This window comes from Tauraco erythrolophus, chromosome 3, assembly GCF_009769465.1.
Source record: "Tauraco erythrolophus isolate bTauEry1 chromosome 3, bTauEry1.pri, whole genome shotgun sequence".
NCBI lineage: Eukaryota > Metazoa > Chordata > Aves > Musophagiformes > Musophagidae > Tauraco > Tauraco erythrolophus.
Window position 1 is genome coordinate 87,381,647 of NC_141467.1, and position 15,933 is coordinate 87,397,579.

The 15,933-nt window shown below is 42.0% G+C and overlaps 1 protein-coding gene across 4 annotated transcripts in view; it reads right to left on the bottom strand.

The window, feature by feature from the left end:
- The window catches only part of CSMD3 (CUB and Sushi multiple domains 3), a 737,988-nt gene that overhangs the window by 123,858 nt on the left and 598,197 nt on the right, over nucleotides 1-15,933 (bottom strand). For all 4 annotated transcript variants that reach the window (XM_086609528.1, XM_086609527.1, XM_086609526.1 and 1 more), the window contains 2 exons: nucleotides 12,662-12,758; nucleotides 8,137-8,241 (listed from right to left, as the gene is read on the bottom strand). In XM_086609528.1, the coding sequence (XP_086465654.1) occupies nucleotides 8,137-8,241; nucleotides 12,662-12,758 (202 nt within the window). The remainder of the gene's footprint in view (nucleotides 1-8,136; nucleotides 8,242-12,661; nucleotides 12,759-15,933) is intronic.

A 15,933-nucleotide genomic window follows, 5' to 3' on the forward strand; every position in this document is an offset into this window, starting at 1 on the left:
ATCAAATTTCACCTAGTGTGCTGTTTTAATGAAGTATCTAAGTATCTCTTTTATTGAAATATAAGCTAGTTTACCAAAAGACAGCATGCTTTTTTCATTGTCATCAAATAGAGAAACAAATAATTTTTTCTTCACTGCATCTACCCAGGAAGATCCAGGAATATACAAATATGTGTAACAGTAAATAGAAGAAGCTCGGTTACTCTCTTTGCCTACTGTAAGAATTACACCCTAACTAGTTGTGAAGCATCAGTACATAAGATAATAGGAAAATGTGGGATTCAACAATAGCACCTGTTCAATATATTATCGACCTCTGCATGTTTAAAAACTTACTAACGTAACAGATCACTTCATATAAGAATCTTAATAAGCAAAAATTACACTTTGAACACTCTTAAAATGATGTATTTTTATAACACATGAAAGCTGAAAGCTAACAAAAATTATAAGGAATTTATAAAGCATACACAGTATTTTTTTCTCTATAAGGCATGCTTCGTGAATCAATAATTGTTTCCGCTACTGTAATTTTACAATAACATTGTATTGTAAAAATGAAAAAAAAAAAAAAGAAATAAAAAATGGAATGTCTGGCATTTAGAAAATAGATATTAAACTGAAAATCTAGTTTGTAATTCCTATTCTTAAAAATGTATTTGGCACATGAAATTTTAGATTAAACTATACTGAAAGAACAAACTGTTTGAACTAAAATGATTTTTATCTTTCAAATTCTTTTATTTTCTCAAACTACAAACAAAAAGAACATCAAATAATCTATTTAGAAAATGGCTGATGGGCTTAGATCTACTTTTTACATTTGAGAGGTCCAGATGGCCATCCAGCTCATGCATAAAGTACAAATGTAAAGAACAGCAGTACTTGGCTTACACAGAGGTAGTGCTTATAATGTACTTTGAACAGTTAAGGAAAGAGTAGTTTTCAGTTTCAGTCACTGAACCTTCAGCAGAAATGCAAAACCTTACTATGTGAATATTCAGGCCATGTAAACTGAATTAAATTCATTTAAATGCCTTTCTCAGAGTAGGTATCTTAACAGCTCAAACTAGATCACATGTATTCATCCTACTGTACTCTCACTTCAATTAATACAATAATGCTTGGAAAAAAATATTGTTTGAATATTTACACTGTCTTTCAACAAACTGAAACATAGCAAAGTTCATCACCTTCCTAGCTGAGGGCTAGTTCAGAGAACTTCTGTCTTTAGAGTGTCATGATAGTTATTCAGGTGAAATCATAAATATATTCATAAACTGTACTCTGTTCATTATTGACTCATTTGTGGTGCATGACTAGTTCCTTGAACCACATTATACTATATCTCAGTATAATGTGTTAGATTCTAAAATTTTCATGAGCAATGGCATTAGAAAGAAGATTTTAACATAGACATTCATTAAAAATCTAGTCTTGTCTAATTTTTACATAAGAAGAATTGTATATAAAGAAAAAGAAGCTATTTGATGTTGTCTTGAACTTCTCCAACAGCTCCTGTGCCTCTAAATATAAAAAGCTACCAATGAAATTTTGGATAATGCACTCTGGGACAACATAAATCTTAAAGTAGTAACTCTTTATTTTTTAAACTTATTACTGTAATTTTATGGAAATGTTTTAGTATTTATGATGTTAGAATTACACATTACACAATCCAAATATATAGATTTCTAGGGATTATATTTTAGAATTAAAATTAGTGTTATATTTTTTATTAATTTAAAATAGATATTGAGTATTACAGAAATTATGTACGATGCAATCTGACAAACTCAACTAATCCCAAAGACTGTTGCTACTATTTATATAGCATAATCAATTACTCAATTACAAAAAGTTTAGTTAGAGAAAATGAGGACTAAATTAAGATCTACAGTCGCGTAAAACATATAAACTTTATACATGTGTTTAATAAACCATTCTGTGTTGCTCTTTGTGGATATTCTTCAGTTGAAGCAATATATTTTCATGTTTAAGATATCCATTGGAATACATAAACTGCATGTTATGAATATAATAAGAAATTAAGGATTCAACAAAGACATAAAAATATGCTAGAAATAAATTATTGAAAAGAACATTATTCAGTTTAGGAATATGAATACTTAATTCCTTATGTCAAAGTTTCATTTATTTGGTCTTACAATATTTCTCCAACAAATAAAGTTCCTTTTGTTTTGTTTTATTTTTACATCAAAAAGTGCATTTAGATTTTGTAGCAGTTCCAAAGATGAACTAGACTGGACAGCGTGAAAAAACTATGAATAAAGGATGAAAAGAGATACTGGAAATGAAACAGAATGAAACCTTCATACAGAAAACTGTTGTTGAGATGAAAAAGTAATCACTCTGGCAAGAGAGGTGCACTTCCCTCAGTTCTACAACATGTGAAACAGACTTGAAAGATGCACTACATGTTGAACAAAAAATGTTTATGGCTAACTCACTTGAAAATTGCTTAATATAAATATTTAACTGATGTGATTTTCAATGAGAAATGTGCACCGATACTTCAAAGACTAAGAGTTTAATTTAGCTGAGTCCTTAGCAAGCGCAAAAGAGCAAAAGTGCAAAAGAGCCAAAGCGCAAAAGCCCTTCTTCCCGGCTGACCCTCGCTTTTATACTGGGCATGACGCTGCATGATATGGAATACTAATTGGCCAGTTTGGCCCTCAGTCTTAAGTTCCACCACAAATCACAAGGGGAATCGTGTCCCCCTTGTCCCACCGTGTTCCTGCACTCCGGCACACTGAAAAGTCCTTGGAGTTTCACTTCCAACCACAAACATCAGCTTGCTATCAACATTCTTCTCAGAGTGAGCCTCCGAGTAAAATCAAAACACGGAGCTCTTCTGGCTGTTAAAAAAGACTCTGTCCCAGCTAAAACTAGGACATGACCTCTGCCAGTACAGGCTCTAGTGAAATGCAATTGTCATGGTTTAGCCCGCCTGGCAGCTAAATGCCACACAGCCACTCTCTCACCTTCCCCCGCCCCCAGGAGATGGGGAAGAGGATTAAAGAGAAAAAGGGAAAGACACTCATGGGCTCAGAAAAGAACATTTTTTAAATAATAATAATAATAACTTTATAAAAATATAATAGTTATATATAATTATACATAAAATTATAATATATATACAAACAAGTGATACACAGTGTAATTGCTTACCATCTGGTGACCAGCGACTGTCCCAAAATAGTTAAGTCCTGACACCACAATTCCAGATGAATGAGAGAGAGAGAGAGCACTCCGAGAGGCCAAGAGTGAGAGCCCCTGGGAAGCAAGAGCCCTTCTCTTGGGCCAACCCTCATCTATATACTGGGCATGATGTTACATGATATGGAATACTTCATTGGCAAATTTAGCCCTCTATTCTAAATCTAAATTCAAATCATAAGGAGAGTTGTGGACCCTTGGTCCCACCTATGCTCCCCCCTATCCTGTTGTGCTCCTGCACACTGGCAAGAACATGGGAAGCTGAAAAGTCCTTGAGGTCTCAATGCCAACTATAAACATCAGTGCGCTGTCAGCGTTCTTCTCATAGCGACTCCCAGACTATAATCCAAAGACAGATCTCTTCTGGCTGCTAAAAAGAAAAACTGTCCCAGCCAAAACCCGGACAGTAATAAATGTATGAAACACTGGCCTTAAAACGTGGTCATTACTTCCTATTTACTAACTATCTTTTAAAATGTAATCACAACTTTTAGAGCAGTAAGGGTTGTCTGAGGCAGAGATGACCAGCACAACTGAGGAGAGTGAACGCTGTTCTGATCAATGCATTTCTGGAGAAATTTTAGTAGAAATACAGCAGTATTGTGAGTTCTAGAATCCTGACAAAAATTCTTATTTCTCCATTGCAGAAACCTAAAAGAGACGAAATCTAGAAGATATACAAGATACATTTTATGTTGTCTTCCTTTCAGCAATGATAAGAAAGAACTGTCCCTTAGCTTAATCTCCTCCATCAAATTTGTGGTTCAGCCCAATGCAGAATTTTCCATAGTCTCTTCTTGACAAAGATTAAGCTACAGATGAAAACAAAAACACTCCTCTCTAATTCACAGGTAACAGAGAACAAGTCTTTCTTAGCAAGTAGCAAACAGTAATAGTCATGGATCCATGAACTGAAACAGCTGGTGCCTAGGACTCAAGATCCACACTAAGTGCTAAACTAAAGAGTTTTATTATTATTAGCTTCAGTTAGTCTGATCTTATAATAAGGCTGATTTTCCATTAGTGTCTATTAGCATTAGCTGAGATGTTGAAGTACACACTCTTATTTAGTTTTATGTGACAGAAATAGAGATTGCATACTCTGAAACCATGCTTTAGTTCTGCGGTGCGAGCTAGAAAGCGGTCAGCAAACAGGGATGCCCAACGCTTTACATTTTTACACATTTATTCTACAAAATAGTTTCATTATTTGCAATTTGAAGGATAGGAATTTAGTTACAATGTACCTTTATTTTAAACTTCAAAATAATCTTCACATATTTTCTATATTAATTTTCTTATTAACAATTTATAGATTGTGTATTCCACAGATTTTATGGAGTTATTATGATCGTTTAATCCTATTCTGTACTTTGAATACCATACATTTTATTTCAATAATTCCCTCACATGTACAATAACTGATGTTTATTTTAGATAGAATACATCACATATCACAGAAAATCTTATTTCAGAAGTCATAATTCTTTACTCTACAACCACAATTCTTTACTTGTTACCAAATTTTTGTCCTTAAGGTTTACATTTGTTTTTAATAATGATTATAGGTTTAGATATTGTTCACCATTTCCTTATTCCATCCCAAAGTCTATGATGCTTTAATTACATATCTCTATCACCTGCACATGAAAAGTTAATTAATAATTAATCTTGTAAGATTAATTTACTGAGGTACTGGTTAATTTGGTATTTACTGAGGGACATCAATATTCTTTCCTGAATCACAAATTTTCAGCATACACTTTGGGTTTCTATACTCACATAGAAAACATATTACATATGTAGAGATTCACACATACACCTTTGTATAAATCCAAACTAATATATACAGCTCTTGTTTTTGGCACAGACCAATATTTTAAATGGTATACTGTGAATTCTTTATTTATTTAGAGGTGAAAGCTGTATACCAGCAGTACACTACACATTTCAATTATTTCGATATAGAATCATAGAATCATAGAATGGTTAGGGTTGGAAGGGAACTCAAAGATCATCTAGTTCCAAGCCCCCTGCCATAGGCAGGGATACCCTCCACTACACCAGGTTGCCCAAAGCCTCATCCAACCTGGCCTTGAACATTTCCAGGGAAGGGGAATACACAGATGTAGGAATACACAGATGCATTTTCACTTTAACTGGATCAGTCTTATTTTACTTTGTCTTTATAAATTCCTGCATTTTTTTTTCTGCTCTGAAGTTGTAAGCAGCTGAGAGATTATCTGCATTTCAAGGAAATGGCAGGATAATTCTAACCTATAATTAATGTTTAGTTATAGACAAGTGATCAGGCAGCTATTTTGCAAGGCCGTGTTCTCCAACTGGCTAATCAGACAACCAGAGCATGGGATTTGCATACTGTAAAGCTGACAAGAAATAACCATGACACAATTACGCAGATCAGACACCAGGACCAATATGAGCAGAGAGAACTGCAGAGCTGGGAAGAAAAAATAAAAATAAAAATCTGCAACAAAATATTAGTGATTGCCAGAATTCATGTCACTCAGCTAAGGCAGTCTCGTTCAGACAGAAAGTATGTTTATAATTATAGCCTTTTCCGCTGGTGAGGTACTCAGCAATAATAAAACCATTTGAAATAATTCTGCTGTGTTCTCACCGACCTGTGAGCATTTGGCAGTTAGTTAAGAAGCACAGCTGCTATTTTCAGTTTATTCATTCTCTCATTTTCACTGAGAGTGATTAATCTTCATGTCCTACGCATACATAAAATACACTCTATAACAGTACATCTATTACTGTGTCGGGTATAATTTGCAGATTTTGAGGAGGTATGGGGGAGAGTGGGGCTGCAGCCATGACATCTGTGGGAAGGGATCAAAGGCTGTGCTGGACATAGACCGTTCCAGTGAGTTGGGATGGTTAGGCACTCCCTAACTTCACCTGGAACTCCTGTAGCCTGGGAAACATACCTGGAACCCCTCATGCCTGGACTGCAGCCCACTCTGAAAGTTGCCAAAGATTACCTAACACGAATTGTGGCCGAAATGGAAAAATACCTGACAAAAGTCAATTATCTTGGACTCTACAAATAGCCATTCTAAGTGAGACCTTTGGAGCTCTCCTGGATCACAGCGGGCTGTGATCAGCATCTCCCCTGAGATGGGACTCCTCTCAGGTTGGTATCAACTCCAGAGGCCATCTGCCAACAAAGCTGATGGAAGGCCGAGGTGAGTCATGTTCCTTGAGTCTCAATTATCACCAGTTGAGAAATGCTGATGTGCATTATAAGTATTTACTCTAAACTTGAGAGGGAAATTTTACCTATAGGCTAGGCTCCTCCATCCACCTGTCCACCTATCTCTGTGTTTGAATACACACATTTGCCTTCGCAAGTGCGGGTGTCTGTATTTCACTGGATCCAAATATTTATATCTGTCTGCATGCTTTATGTTTTTTATATATTTTGATTTAAGATACCTTGTAGTTAGTGTAAACCTCGTCATTTTCATATCTGTTATTAAGTAGCTGTTTTAGTTGTAACATATCCTAGTGAATCATCTTGTTAATCTTTACATTGGCTAATCATTAAGTGCTGTTAAAATTCTACCTTTGATTTACCTCGAACCTTTAATAAATCTTGAATTGCTGCTAAATCATAACCATGTTAAAACATTCTATCTGTGACAGGTGGGCCCCTAAAGGGACGGCAGGAACCACAAGATAGTGACGCAATCTGCTGCACTGCCCATGTCTCACCAAGGGACGGAGTGTAGTGTGTGGGAAGGGCACTGGAGAACAAAAAAGTGTGTGCGTGGGAAGGTGTCCAGAGGGAAGCAGAAGAGTTGTTCCTAAGGATTTGTTCGTAACTACTTTTGTTCAATACCAGAATCAGTAATTAATTCTTAATTGGCAAAGAAGTTAAACTTAAATCACCCAAATCAGTATACTGGTTTTGTCTGCAACAATTATATAAATATGTTTTATCTTGGTATTAGGACTGCCACATGAGCATATCTGCATTTACTCCTGGCTGCTGTATGTTCAGAAAAGCTTTTCAGAGAGCAAAATCAAGGTGAAAGGTGAAAGCAAGACAAATAAACTTCCCAGTCCTTACAGTACATGTTTCAGGCTGAAACTAAGCACCACACAGCTGCTCTCTCACTCCCCACAGTCAAGAGGATGGGGAAGAGAACTGGGAAAAAAAGAACAACTTGTAGGTTGAGATAAATACAGTTTAATAGGACAGAAAAAAAGAGAATAATAATAACAATGGTAATAAATGAATATACAAGACAAGTGATGCAAATACAATTGCTCATCACCTGCCGATCAATGCCCAGCCCGTTCCTGAGCAGCAATCATGCCACCCTCAGCCAACTCCCCCACTTTATATACTGAGCATGACGTTACATGTATGGAGTATCCCATTAGTCATTTTGAGTTAGGTGTCCTGGTTATGCTCCCTCCGATCTTCTTGTGCACTTGGCAGAGCATGGGAACCTGAAAGTCTTTGACTGCTTAGCAATAGCTAAAAACATCAGTGTATTATCAGTATTGTTCTCATTCTAAATCCAAAAACAAAGCACTATATCAGTTACTAAGGAAAAATAGCTCTAACTGCTTAGTGATAACTAAAAACACCAGTGCAGAATCACCACTGTTCTCTTACTAAATCTGAAAACATAGCACTATACCAGCCACAAAGGAAACAAATTCTATCTCAGTCAAAACCAGGACAAGGCTCATCTTGCTCCCTTGGAATTAAACAAGGATTTTAGCAATGACTTTGAAACAATGGTATCTGGCTCATTATGTGCAATAGAACTGAATATTCCTCTTCTATATAGTTAAGGTACACTCGATGTCTGCAACCAATAAGCACTCTTAATTAATTGAATATTTCTGCATTACCTGTATATTCAAGATGAAATCCAGCAGCTGAAACACTTATATCAGACTGAAAATTTAGGTACAGATTATTTGATGTGCTGTTAAGAAGTGGGGGTATAGTTGTACCTGAAAAGAGAAATCAAGGTTATTACCGAAATGCACAGACATTGATCTAAATACATACGTAAAAGTGTGTATGTATAAAAAGAGAGAAAGAGAAAAAGAGAAAGGAGGAAAGGGGGGAAAGAGGATGGCGAGTGGGAGAGAGAGAGGTCACACAACTAAATCCCCTGTATTTTGTCATCATGGATGTTATCAAATATCTGTGCCTATAAAAGTTATACTACATTTGCAGTGCACCACAATATCAGAGACATGAACTGTAGGAACTCAGGGAATCAGGATCTAATATAAATTTATATTATCATAAAATCACAGATTCATAACATCATTTCAGTTGAAAAGGGGCTTTAAGATCATGAAATCCACCTGTTAAAGTAACACTGCCAAGTCCACCACTAAACCACAGTATCATAGAATCATAGAACGCTTAGGGTTGGAAGGGAACTCAAAGATCATCTCGTTCCAATCCCCCTGCCATGGGCAGAAAAATCCTCCACTACACCAGGTTGCCCAAAGCCTCATCTAACCTGGCCTTGAACACTTCCAGGGATGGGGAAGCCACAACTTCTCTGGGCAACCTGTTCCACTGCCTCATCACCCTCAATGTAAAAAATTTCTTCCTTATATGTAATCTAAATCTGCCCTCTTTCAGTTTAAATCCATTGCCCCTTGTCCTGTCACTACAAGCCCTTGTAAAAAGTCCCTCTCCAGCTTCCCTGTAGGCCCCCTTTAGGTACTGGAAAGCTGCTATAAGATCACCCCAGAGCCTTCTCTTCTCCAGGCTGAACAGCCCCACCTCTCTCAGCCTGTCTTCACAGCAGAGGTGCTCCAGCCCTCGGATCATCTTCGTGGCCCTCCTCTGGACTCGCTCCAGTAGCTCCATGTCCTTCTTGTGTTGGGGACTCCAGAGCTGAACACAGTATTCCAGGTGGGGTCTCACGAGAGCTGAGTAGAAGGGCAGAATCCCTCGACCTGCTGGCCACACTTCTTTTGATGCAGCCCAGGATACGATTTGTTTTCTGGGCTGCCAGTGCACATTGCCGGCTCATGTTGAGCTTCTCATCCACCAGCACTCCCAAGTCCTTTTCCTCAGGGCTGCTCTTGATCCATTCTCTGCCCAGCCTGTACTTGTGCTTGGTATTGCCCCGACCCACGTGCAGGACCTTGCACTTGGCCTTGTTGAACTTCATGAGGTTCTCACAGGCCCACCTCTCCAGCCTGTCAAGGTCCCTCTGGATGGCATCCCTTCCCTCCAGCTTGCCCACAACACCACACAACTTGGTGTCATCTACAAACTTGCTGAGGGTGCACTCGAACCCACTGTCCATGTCTCCAACAAAGATGTTAAATAGCACTGGTCCCAGTACTGACCCCTGAGGAACACCACTCGTCACAGGCCTCCACGTGGACATTGAACCATTCACCACAACTCTTTGAGTGCGACCATCCAGCCAATTCCTTATCCACTGAGTGGTCCATCCATCAAAACCATGTCTCTCCAGTTTAGAGACAAGGATGTCGTGTGGGACAGTATCAAATGCTTTGGATAAGTCCAGGTAGATGATGTCAGTTGCTCTTCTCCTATCCATCAATGCTGTAACCTCCTCATAGAAGGCCATCAAATTAGTCAGGCAGGATTTGCCCTTAGTGAAGCCATGTTGGCTGTCACCAATCACCTCTTTATTTTCTATGTGCCTTAGCATAGTCTCCAGGAGGATCTGCTCCATGATCTTGCCAGGCACAGAGGTGAGACTGACTGGCCTGTAGTTCCCTGGGTCTTCTTTTTTCCCCTTTTTAAAGATGGGGGCTATGTTTCCCCTTTTCCAGTCAGTGGGAACTTCACCAGATTGCCACGACTTCTGAAATATGATGGATAGTGGCTTAGCAACTTAATCTGCCAGTTCCCTCAGGACCCGCGGATGCACCTCGTCTGGTCCCATGGACTTGTCCACCTTCAGGTGGATAATTAACCAGCTTTCTTGAGCCCCTCTTCCCTCCAGGGCTTCGTCCCATTGTACTCTAGCGAGGAGATCCCTGAAGAGGCCAAAGTCTGCTCTGCTGAAATCCAGGGTAGTGAGCCTGATATGCACCCTTCTTGCTTCTCTAAGTATCTTGAATTCTACCATTTCATGATCGCTGCAGCCAAGGCTGTCCTTGAGCATCACATTCCCCACCAGCCCTTCATTGTTGGTGAGAACAAGGTCCAGCGTAGCACCTCTCCTCGTTGGTTCCTCTACCATTTGGAGAAGGAAGTTATCATCCATGCATTCCAGGAACCTCTGGGATTGCCTATGCCCTGCTGTGTTGTCCTTCCAACAGATATCAGGGTGGTTGAAGTCCCCCATGAGGACCAGGGCTCATGAACGTGAGGCAGCTCCTATCTGTCTGTAGAGGGCCTCATCCACCCAGTCCTCCTGATCAGGTGGTCTGTAGCAGACCCCTACTACTACCTCCCCTGTCCCTGCTCTGCCTTTAATCCTAACCCATAAGCTCTCGGTCGGGACCTCATTCATCCCCAGGTGCAGCTCCATGCACTCTTGCTGGTCCTTGATATAGAGGGCAACTCCTCCTCCTCTTCTCCCCTGCCTATCCTTCCTAAAGAGCCTATACCCTTCTATTCTGACACTCCAGTCATAGGATTCATCCCACTACATCTCTGTGATGCCAATAAGATCATATCCCAACAGGCGCGCACACACTTCTAACTCCTCTTGCTTATTCCCCATGCTGCGCACATTGGCATAAAGGCATTTAAGTTGAGCCCCAGATGAATTTGACTTCCTGGCTGGAGCAGCTGGAATTCAATAAACCACGTCCATATCTGCACATCTTTTAAATATCTCCAGGGATGGTGACTCAACCACTTCCCTGAGAAGCCTGTTTCAATGCTTGACAACCCTTTCAGTGAAGAAATTTTTCATAATATCCAACCTAAACCTCCCCTGGCACAACTTGAGGCCATTTCCTCTCGTCCCATCACTTGTTACTTGGGAGAAGAGACTGACACCCACCCCACTACAAACTCCTTTCAAGTAGTTGTAGAGACTGATAAGGTCTCCCCTGAGTCTCCTCTTCTCTAGGCTAAACAACCTTTGTTCCCTCAGCTGCTCCTCATAAGACTTTGATCTAGACCCTTCACCAGCTTTTTATCCCTTCTTTGGACATGCTCCAGTACCTCATTGTCTTTCTTGTAGTGAGGGGCCCAAAACTAAACACAGTATTTGAGATGTGGCCTCACCAGGGCTGAGTACAGGGGGACAAACACTTCCCAAGTCCTACTAGCCACACCGTTTCTAATACAAGCCAGGATGCTATCAGCCTTCTTGGGCACCTGGGCACACTGCTGGGTCATAGTCAGCTGGCTATCAACCAACACTCCCAAGGCTTTCTCCACCAGGCAGCCTTCCAGCCACTGTTACCAAGTATGTAGTGTTGCATGGGGTTGTTGTGACCCAAGTGTGTGTGAGACCCAGCACTTAGACTTGTTGAACCTCATACAACTGGCCTCAGCCCATCTATCCAGCCTGTCCAGATCCCTCTGTAGACCCTTCCTACCCTCAAGCAGATCAATCCTCCCACCCGACTTGGTGTTGTCTGCAAACTTACTGAGGATGCACTCAATCTCCTCATCCAGATCATTGAAAAAGTTATTAAACAAAACTGTCCCCAATACTGAGCCCTGGGGAACACTACTGTTGACTGACTGCTAACTGGATTTAACTCCATTCCCCACAACTCTTTGTGCCTGGGTATCCTGCCATTTTTTTACCCAGTGAAGACTATGCTCCAATTTTACATGTTTTTATGTACAAAAGGAGAAATATTCACTAGTGTTTTCACAAAGGCAAGAGAAAATCCTGTAACTGGCATAATTTTAAGTTATAACAGCCAAAAATAACAGTTCAGAACATATTCTGTAGGGCTATTCTTAGAAATATGATTATTTATTTTTGTTTCAGCACCAATCTTATTGTCTGTGATCTCATTGTGTACACACGAATGAAGTAGAATAAAGGAAAACAAAATAAGAAAAATTAAGGCAAACAGAACTGTTTCATTTATCTAAAATAAGGATAAAGAATACATCCATTAGTCATGTACAATTTCAAGAGGCATCTCTTTTAGAGGTCTATATTTCTGGATGCTGCTATAAGAATGGGTAAAGAATGGGATTAATAGATATCTATTTTGAGAGCCTATATTTAATTTCTAACATTTTCAAATATTCAAATTCATGAAAGTCCACAAAGAGATGACTGATTAAAACAGAAAGAATACTACCCTACCTGTTACTGATTCTAGGAGGAAAAAATCACACATAGACACACACACAAATGCATATATAAAAGAACTAGAAAGAACTGTGTGTTCACAGTAAAGAGTTGAATCTGTGAAGCACTTATTGTAAAATCTTCTCAGTCACCTGAATAACTTCCAAGCCTTGGAGCATTGTTGTCAGCACCATCGTAAAAGTCTAAGGAATCCCAGTTGTGTTCTGTTGCAAAACTCACCACTTGCACCTGTGAAGAAAAATGTGAGGTAAAGAACACAAACTTTTTCCCCTCTGTATTCAGGCACAAAGATGACTGTAAATTGTAGCCTCTCTTGCTTTCAACCATAGAAAGTTGTGTCTTGCTCTCATTGTCAAAGAGAATGGAACACCATCATTAAGTGAATACAATTGCATTGCAATTTTTTTTTTTATTTAATTGGCAATTCAGACTTCTGAATCCTGTGACCCTTTGTGACAACCACATATTACCTCCGACAAGAGTCTCACAACCGTGAAAACCATCTGGGTATATGTCGTGGTTTTTGGACTGAGGGTCGAGACAAGAACCGAAAGGGAGCACCCACCAACCATGGTCCCAGGCAAAACATGACTCAGGCTTTCTTCACAAAACAAAACAATTTATTAACAGTTACTTAACAGGAGACAAGGGAACGAAACCAGTTACTTGAGAGGAGAAAAGAGAAAACAAGGCCAGATCTTAAAACAACAACCTCCCCACCCCCTATTTTCTTTCCTTCCTGGCTCTACCTCCCCGCCGGCGGCATAGGGGGACAGGGAATGGGGGAGTGCAGGTCAGTTCATCCATGCTGTTAACTGCCGCGCCTTTCTTAAAGGAGGAGGAGTCTTTACACCATTTTTCCCTTGCTTCGGTGGATCCCCTACTCACAAAGAAAGTCCCCAAACTTTTCCAGTATGAGTCCTGCCCGCAGGATTGCAATCCTCCCCATGGATCGCACCAGTTTGGGCTTTACCAGTCTTGGCCTCTTAGGGAGCTGCTGCCACTCGCGTCGGCCGTCCCACGGATTCCAGATGCCTCCACGACCTTGTCGTGCATTCCATGCCCCATTGTTAACAGTACCTGGTCGCGCATCCCCTGCTCCACGACCTCTCCCGGGCTCAGGCATCTCCTTTCCGACGTGGGTTTCTCCACGGGCCACGAGTGGGTTTCTACTCCGCCGAGTACACCCTGGCTGCAGGGGAGCCGCCTGCCATCTTCACACCGATTGCAAGGGAAACCTCAGCTCCAGTACACCTCCTCCTGCTCCATCTTGACTGACCCGGTCGTTGTGGTTGTTTTCTCTTAGATCTTAATCCTCTCTGGGGAAGCTCGGCCCGGCGGGCACCCCGGGAGCGGGGTGCTTACCGAGTTCCCCATGCGGCTCCCCGGCGCCATCTTGAGCACATGGCGCCGGCCTGGGCCCGGGCAGCCGCCCGGCCGGGAGCCGGGAGCGAGGGCAGCGCCCTCCTGCTCTCTCCTCGCTCCTGAGCAAAAAGCCCTTTCCCGCCCCTTTGTCTCAACTTAAATAGGGCAATTCGCAGAGGCGCCAATTTGGCTCAACCTCCTCCGGGGGGGATGGGACTCAGATCTGGTGGCACAGGGAGCAAATCCCCTCCCCTGCCACCAGAACACCCCCCCACATATCAAACTATCACATTCCACCCCTCGCCTCTGCGAATTCCCTATTTAGGCACAACTTCAGTTAAAACATTGAACAAGAACACACATTTCACAAACAATCCACCCCTAGTCCCTTCACCAAACACAACAATCAAAGTTTCCCAAGGTCCCTCTGTTTTCACCACTCTGGAGTCCATGTTTTGCCCGTTACCTCTCCCAATCACTATTCTTATCTCGAATTCCTCAGCCCCACGTTGGGCGCCAAAATTGTCGTGGTTTTTGGATTGAGGGTCGAGACAAGAACTGAGAGGCAGCACCCACCAACCATGGTCCCGGGCAAAACATGACTCAGGCTTTCTTAATAAAACAAAACAATTTATTAACAGTTACTTAACAGGAGACAAGGGAACGAAACCGGTTACTTGAGAGGAGAAAGAGAAAACAAGGCCAGATCTTAAAACAACAACCTCCCCACCCCCTAATTTCTTTCCTTCCTGGCTCTACCTCCCCGCCGGCGGCATAGGGGGACAGGGAATGGGGGAGTGCAGGTCAGTTCATCCATGCTGTTAACTGCCGTGCCTTTCTTAAAGGAGGAGGAGTCTTTACACCATTTTTCCCTTGCTTCGGTGGATCCCCTACTCACAAAGAAAAAGTCCCCAAACTTTTCCAGTATGAGTCCTGCCCGCAGGATTGCAATCCTCCCCATGGATCGCACCAGTTTGGGCTTTACCAGTCTCGGCCTCTTAGGGAGCTGCTGCCACTCGCGTCGGCTGTCCCACGGATTCCAGATGCCTCCACGACCTCGTCGTGCATTCCATGCCCCATTGTTAACAGTACCTGGTCGCGCATCCCCTGCTCCACGACCTCTCCCAGGCTCAGGCATCTCCTTTCCGACGTGGGTTTCTCCACAGGCCACGAGTGGGTTTCTGCTCCGCCGAGTACACCCTGGCTGCAGGGGGGCCGCCTGCCATCTTCACACCGATTGCAAGGGAAACCTCAGCTCCAGTACACCTCCTCCTGCTCCATCTTGGCTGACCCGGTCGTTGTGGTTGTTTTCTCTTAGATATTAATCCTCTCTGGGGAAGCTTGGCCCGGCGGGCACCCCGGGAGTGGGGCGCTTACCGAGTCCCCCATGCGGCTCCCCGGCGCCATCTTGAGCACATGGCGCCGGCCCGGGCCCGGGCAGCCACCCGGCCGGGAGCCGGGAGTGAGGGCAGCGCCCTCCTGCTCCCTCCTCGCTCCTGAGCAAAAAGCCCTTTCCCGCCCCTTTGTCTCAACTTAAATAGGGCAATTCGCAGAGGCGCCAATTTGGCTCAACCTCCTCCGGGGGGGATGGGACTCAGATCTGGTGGCACAGGGAGCAAATCCCCTCCCCTGCCACCAGAACACCCCCCCACACATCAAACTATCACAGTATAGAATGTGATTGCCTTGTTGGGAGGACATTGAGGGGAAGACAAAACATGGTATCATCAATTACTGTAGTTTCTTTGTGATTATCACTAGTTTATCCAGGGCTAAAAACTGTCCCACAGTGATGCACGCTGTGTCATCTATCATGCTATGTTCAATTCTGCCTCCAGGTAAGAGCAACCTCCTGTGTTTGGTTACCTTCATCACTGACTCACCTCCTGAGGAGGAGCAGTCACTAGCATGCTACAAGCAAAAGGCAGAACATACACTTCATTCCTTCTGGAGGTGACAACATCCTTCCGCTCATAAGGAGATGGAAAGCAGTAAGCAGATAGACTGCAAGAGGAATGATGTATGTGTTCTCATATAG